General features: G+C 39.9%; 1 protein-coding gene across 1 annotated transcript in view; it reads left to right on the top strand.

Moving 5' to 3' along the window:
* Nucleotides 1-6204, top strand: part of plcxd2 (phosphatidylinositol-specific phospholipase C, X domain containing 2) — a 14294-nt gene extending 8090 nt beyond the window's left edge. The window contains exons 4-6 of the mRNA XM_041232577.1: nucleotides 1518-1596; nucleotides 5596-5691; nucleotides 6028-6204. Coding sequence (XP_041088511.1) covers nucleotides 1518-1596; nucleotides 5596-5691; nucleotides 6028-6204 — 352 coding nt within the window. The remainder of the gene's footprint in view (nucleotides 1-1517; nucleotides 1597-5595; nucleotides 5692-6027) is intronic.
* Nucleotides 6205-6976: the final 772 nt, after the last annotated feature.

Here is a 6976-nt window from a genome sequence, read left to right as displayed (position 1 = left end):
GTGTGTGTGTATATATATATATATATATATATATATATATATATATATATATATATATATATATATATATATATATATATATATATATATATATATATATAACAGTATTAAAATAGGTCAAATGAAGATGGAACAGAACGCATTGTACAGATGATGTTTACATTGAACAAAAACAATGTTATTTTGATTCTTGCCCCCTTGCATGTATAGACGTTATCCTTCGGGCTCCCTCTGCTGCAACAAACCACAACTCAGCCCCAGCTATGTGTTTCAAAAAATGTCACAAAACTCTCGCAGTGCTAGAGATCTCACTAACAAGATGCAATAAATATTTCAATTTTATGTTACGGCTCTTTTCGTTATCAGATTTTCTCTTGGTACGTACGGCCAAATATATCCTTTGCTAACTGTTGCGATGAAAATGCTTGCGCTGCGACTGGCCCATCGTAGCTAATCTACCCCTGAGTGATTAGTCTTTAACTGCTGCTTTCTGAAAGGAGAAAATGATTGAAACCCAATTAGAAAATGCATACTTTACACTTAACCCTTCGTATACTGGCTATTTACATTCATTCAGCATCTCAATTGCTCCTGTTATAAACACACATGTTACTAATCAGTTGATATAATCACCCACAGTCCTTCCACAGCTTTTTGATTTAATCATATCAAACTATTTACTGTTTATATTAAGTCTTAGCACATGGGCCTCTGTTTATGGTTTCACTGTGAGTCTAGAAAGATACACCTGAGCTTGTTACCTATACACTGGTGCCAATCAAGCACATATTAAAACCTGGAATGGGTGAAAATACTGTGCAATAGGAGTCTTATTTCTATCCCTGAATTGGAAAGGAAATCTGTATGTTTTTTCTCACTGTCGTTGTTTTATACTGTTTCATATACTACATATTCACTCCCCACCCAGCCAGCCCCAAGCAGCAATTGAAGCATGGTTTGTTGCAACATCTGGGGCCCCATGTGTTCCTGTGCTGGGTCTTTCACCCCTCCCTCTGTGGTTTGAGCCTAATTCTAAGGCAATTGCTGGCACGACATCAATGCTGTCTGGTTGTTTGGGGATATTTTTTAAATGCGTTGCAGAAGAAGTCTTTTTATCCATCCGTGCAAACATTTAGCAGACTTAATACACTTGATAGGTACCCAACATGCTGATTATTATAAATCACATCTGAAAAACCAACCAATCACAGTTCAAGATTTGCTCAAATTCCAGTGCATGTTGTGTTGGGTTTTGATGTCATCCTGCGGATTTTACACACAATGCAATTCCAGTTTAAAAATCCCCACCAACACTTTTGTGTTAAAAGTATTCCTGAGTACGATCTTCGATTGTGTGATTTCTAAAGTTCATATTTTGTGTGTCAGCCCAAACTGCACCAGAGGACCTCTCTGATAACAATAAGAGACTGAGGAATAAAACAATGCTAATGGTAAACCACTGGCAGTAAACCAGCTGTACCAGCCGTTTAACTTGCTTCTCCCTGCTGTTGTTTTAGACCCTGGCCATTGTTTGATTTCCCTCACAAGCAGTTCCTCTTTGCACTTGGGAGAAATTCATCGTCCCATTTTAAAGATGTGAGGGAACGTGTCCCGTTGATGACTGATAAACTCACACAGAGCAGGGCCTGCTTGTCTGAATCACTGAACAAGACCTGCTGTAACTGCTTTAATCGCCACACACAGGCCTGGTGTGTGTGTGTGCTCTTAACAATTACAGACTGGTTAGAAATATTATACACTTTTGCCATTTGTTTTTTTTTTTGTTGCTATTGTTTATAATCACTTGTAACGGATTCCTAAACTGAAGTGTTACTCAGTTTAATTTTATTTCCTGTGAATTCATCTGTTTTTATTAAGAGGAATGGGTCGAAATCAGTTCACTATGTGTGGGCTGGATTGGCTATGCTGCTTCACACCACATGACTGAGAAGATAGACTGTGCTTTTCTTTCAAAGATCGAGGTCAACTGCATTTCAAGCACCGCAGCCAAACCAACTGTTGATGTTTTCAACTGCCGCTTATGCACTGGCATCAGCCATAGGTCTTAAAAGATGGCAGGCTTGTTTCGCTTCTGCTTGTGGTCTGTTACATGCTGGGGTCTAGATTAATGCTCCAAACACTAACATGTATGCACCTGATTCTCCTTATTATCTTTAATGAAGTGAGTCATAGAATCCCACCCTGGGGGCAAACCCCAGCAAGATCAATATAAAGTTACAGGGCAACCCTTACAGTGTAATCAATGTAAAGCATAGGCAAGCATTGCAAAGTGCAGCGAGGTATGGTAATGCATATTAAAAACACAAAGCATTGTTTCCCTGATTTTCCACATACATAACAAGAGTAATATTTAGGGAGGGACAGAAAGAATGCTGCACTTACCCACTGGAAACCTCTAATTTCTCAAACCCTTCCTTCTATTGGATATTTCTTTCATATTGTTGCTAGGAGGAGGGTTCATCATTGTGTATCCTGCTGTATATGTTTCTATTAATTAAAAAAAAAGCATCTAGGTTCACTTCAAACAAAAAATCCCTTGAGATGATCTTTTTAAAAAGGGCACGTTTCTGAAATGAGCAGCCCCCTCATTATTCCTTGCACCTTTCTCTGCTCCAATGCAATGGAATGCCAGTCTCTGTGGACCCGGCGCTATTCCAGCAATGCTGGGTTTAGATGAAAGTAAACAGCTTCTCATTACGGCTCATTGCTAAATATGGGCTGTTTTAAATAGCAACAAGCTTTCTCGTTTATCACTTTCACACAGGACTTCTTGAAAAGGGTCCAGAAGCTGCAAGGTTTGAAACGCAGCTTCACACACGGCAGTGGATTAAGGACTGGGCTGATATGCAATTAGAGCTGGGCTGAACTTAATCTGCCCTCCCTAGTGGTTGGTGGTGGGAGCTTAACCCCAGAGTAAATGAGAGGGCCGCAGTCTTTAACCAGGCTTGCCAGGTTCCTGGGTGGCATGGGATACTAGAAAGCAACAACATTACCACAGTGTTTGTTTCTGTTGATAAAGCCTCATTTTGCTCCCTCGTTGTTGTCCCCTGATAAAGATATTCTGTACCCAGCTAGCAGTTTCCATCTGGGAAAATCTTGTTTTTGCAAACTGCATTCCAAATTGCGAAGGATTTTGCAAACTGCTTTCCAGGTTGTGAAGGATTTTGCAAACTGCATTCTAGATTGCGAAGGATTTTGCCAGTTTGGTTTTTAGCCCCTGCCCACACAAGCAAGTGATTTGTTTGGCATTATAAAATAATTGCAGTAACTCTTTCAAGATCGCAAACATGGGGTCCACTGCATTGAATCAGAATATCCCTTTTTTTTGCACACTATTTTTTCAGTTTTACCATGCAGTTTATGCTATGCATTTACCCTGGTTTGCCATGCTTATTAATATGCTTTACTGTACCTTGCTATTCTTTACAATGCTTACCTATGCTGCTTCTCCATTCTTTCGTTATGCTTTATTGCACTTTGGTATGCTTTTTATTATGGGAAACTTTTATAAGCGATTACTATTACAAACCCAGGGGAACCATTCTGTAAAAGTGCTATACATGTGTTAATAAATAGGTTGAGGGTTAATACAAGGAATGGCAGCTTGTTAGCATGTTACCAATTCAAAGTGCTGTTCCATCTCATAAAGTTATTATAGGCTTGCTTAAACAAGATCTCACATACATGTTCTTATGATGCTGTGCTGCAGTAGCCTGTTATTATTAGAAATAACCATCTAATATTGTTTATTGTTTACGCATTAATAAATGTTAGTAAAAGTTATTACACTTGTATAAGTTTCTCTACAATGCTCTGTAAACACATTTCACATAATCTGTTTAGGATCTTTGAAAGAGCTTTTATAATAGTTTTATAAATTACACCAAGCAACTGTTACAGACCATGTAAGAAACTAGTTTATATCAGGACAGGCCCTTTAATTGAACTCTTGAAATATGAGGTTCTAGTTGTGAAACATTAGAAGGTGTTTTTATTAAGAAAAGGAAGGGTTCAGACTTTGTGCAGCACTGGCTCCTGATGTGTGTGGCAGCTCTGTACAGAGTGAAGAGTAACAGAGTGCAGGTGCAGGCAGTCTGGACAGACGGTGATTCAGTGTCTCCGATCCTCTCCAATCCCTTAGCCTCACCTGAGCAGTGACAGGCGATGAGAACCTGACAGTGGCTCATCAAAGCACTGGCCACAAGCTGCCATGTATCTCTGAACATGCTGGCTGTCTGATCTTGTGTCTGTCGTTGTTCTTCTATTGCATTTCAGAGCAGTATCATTAAAACCCTGTTATTAAAACTGTGTTGTGCTTTTATTTTATCATCACTAGTGCTCTGTTTTCATGTTAGAATGGTGCCTTTTGGAGACACCTGTACACGAAACAAAGAAATGAATGGTTTTTGCTGCTGAAGAAGAATTGTGCTCTAAATTGCGCTCTGAAGAGTGCGCTTCTCACCTGTCTGTTGTTTTGTATTAGACTCTGTATCGTCTAAGCGCCAAATGTGGCAGTGACCTTCAACTCCCTGGTTTAGATCATTACCTCAACCCCCTGGTAGAGATCATTTTCACAGACTAGGTCCTAATAAATCCTTCTAGTGTTGGTATGTCATTGACAATGTGTTGAAATTAAAAAATGCAGGCTACTTTTCATGAGCTTCTTCAAAATGTCAAGCTCTTTGCTAATAGAGATGATCTACGGAAGAAGGCCTGTTTGTTATCTGAACCTTACTGGTCAAGAAGTGAACGAAGATTACAATGCTTTGTTTTGTTTTGTAATAATGAAACCCACATGTTGTTTTATTGTGCATTACCAAAATGTTTCCTTGCACTTGTTTGCAATAGCCTCTTAACAACGCTCTGCTGGGCTCACAAGCTATTCAGGTGCTCTTGAATTGTAGAAGGATAATCTGATTGATCGATCGTCACTGTTTAACTGAGTGAGGATGAACTTGTTCCCCAAGTTACTTTGAGCAGGCAGTAGCTACTCTTTTAGATTGCAACTTTGAATTAAGCAAAAGATTGCAAAAGATTGTAAGGGGACGAGCGAGAAGACAGCCCATGCTAATAGGAAGAATGTAAATGTTTATTCGTGTAGGTTTTCACTCCTTTTACATAAACATTTAATGCAACACATTCTGATCTTTTAACATGATGTATAGTAAAGAAGCAGCAATACTGCAAGTTAGCATTGTAGAAGAGAGAAGTCATCTCATGCAGTTTGGACGAGAGGACCGCAAAGTGAAACTAAACTCAAATTATTCAAATGGACTTCTGTTATACTGAGACACCCTGCACATGTCTTATTATCAATCACAAAAACATGTTTTATTATTAAGGAACTACTATACTACTGTAAAAAGAGTATTTTATAATTGACCTGTATTTTCTATGCACATGGTGATAAGATGCAAAAGGAATTTTGGGAGATTCTGAGCTCCGATTGGTTTATTTCTTATCTGTTATTTCTCAATGTGAAATGAAAATCCCATTTGTGGTAAAGTTGAGTGAAGCCATTTCTCGCAGGGTGATATTGTGAAGTCCTTTGTAATGCCTTCTTTATCATCACAGGACTCTGCAAAGACCAGAGGGGAAACAAGCCCTGACAAAAGATCTGCAAGCCAGGAGTCCACCTCGCCCCATTCCTCCGGCCTCCATTCCCCCAGAGTGAGCCGCTTTCTTCAGTGTTTACTGTGATGTCCAAAGGCAGGGCTGTGACAGGGTGGATGGGCTGGTCTGGCTCTGGTGCTTAGCACCAAACACTAACATCTATACACCACATTTCCCTGCCTATTTTTATTGTATGTAGTTATTAAGGGAATCATATAGAGTTACAAAGCAACTTATATGTAAGATCACTGTTTGGATGATGTCAAAAGCTGAGGTTTGTCATTATCAACATACTGTGTGATTGTCTGTATTCATTGATGTGTTCTTAATTCAAGTTGCAAATGATATTAAGAAATGCTGTTGTTTAATCATTGTCCAAAATGTCCTCCCCAGAGCCCGCTGGACTTCATTGACACAGGAAAGGGCCTCAAGGTCCAGACTCCCAAGCCCCACCTGGTCAGCCTAGGGAGTGGACGGCTGAGCACGGCCATAACCTTGCTACCTCTGGAGGAAGGTACGCTCAACACTGCCTGCTCCCTTGGGGCATCAGGGCTTGCTATGGGCCAGTGAACTGTACGTCAGAACAGGCTTCACGAAAACGTGTGTAAAATGGAATGAGATTGTAGAGCCCTGGATTGCATGCTGCTGATATTGTGTGCAAAACAGTACAGGAGCAAATGCAGTAGAGACAGGAATAGGAAGGGCCTTATAGAAGTTTGCTACTGTAAAACTGCACAGTATTTGTGCAAGTTTCCTGCTTGTCAAGTGGTTATGCTGTGCATTAATTATAGTTGACCCAGGTTTGCCATGTTTATTAATATGCTTTACTGTACTTCACTATTCTTTACAATGCTCTTTTGCACTTTGCTATGCTTTTACTATGGGAACCTTTTATAAGGGTGGCCAATACAAGAGAGGTTTGGAGAGAAGAAATCCAGACAGCAGTCTAGTGTGTGCAGGTGATGCTGTGTGTATTGGTTGCATCTCTAAGGCTGCTTGCTGTGGAATTGACCTGAAACTTGGAAGCGACCGCACAACATCCACCAATCGGGAATCTGTGGATTGGTCATGACAGCCTCTTGTCTAATATGTCTCCCTATAAACCACTGTGAAGGGTTTTCTCAATGCCGCGTTCAGTTTGCACTGCAGTTTAATCAACTGGAGCCTAGTTACTGCAGTCTGCAATCTGACGCTCCACTGTAGCACTCTGGTGGCTGTATAGGCAAGCTGCTGCAGCTGCTAGAAGAAAAAATGATTGCTTGTTATAGAGATCATACATGATTCTTGCAGCACAAGTTTGTGTAGAATATTTTAATAGTATTATTTAGAATCAAGAGAAGGA

This window comes from Polyodon spathula, chromosome 30 (assembly GCF_017654505.1).
Source record: "Polyodon spathula isolate WHYD16114869_AA chromosome 30, ASM1765450v1, whole genome shotgun sequence".
NCBI lineage: Eukaryota > Metazoa > Chordata > Actinopteri > Acipenseriformes > Polyodontidae > Polyodon > Polyodon spathula.
This window is presented reverse-complemented; position numbering and strand designations above follow the sequence as displayed.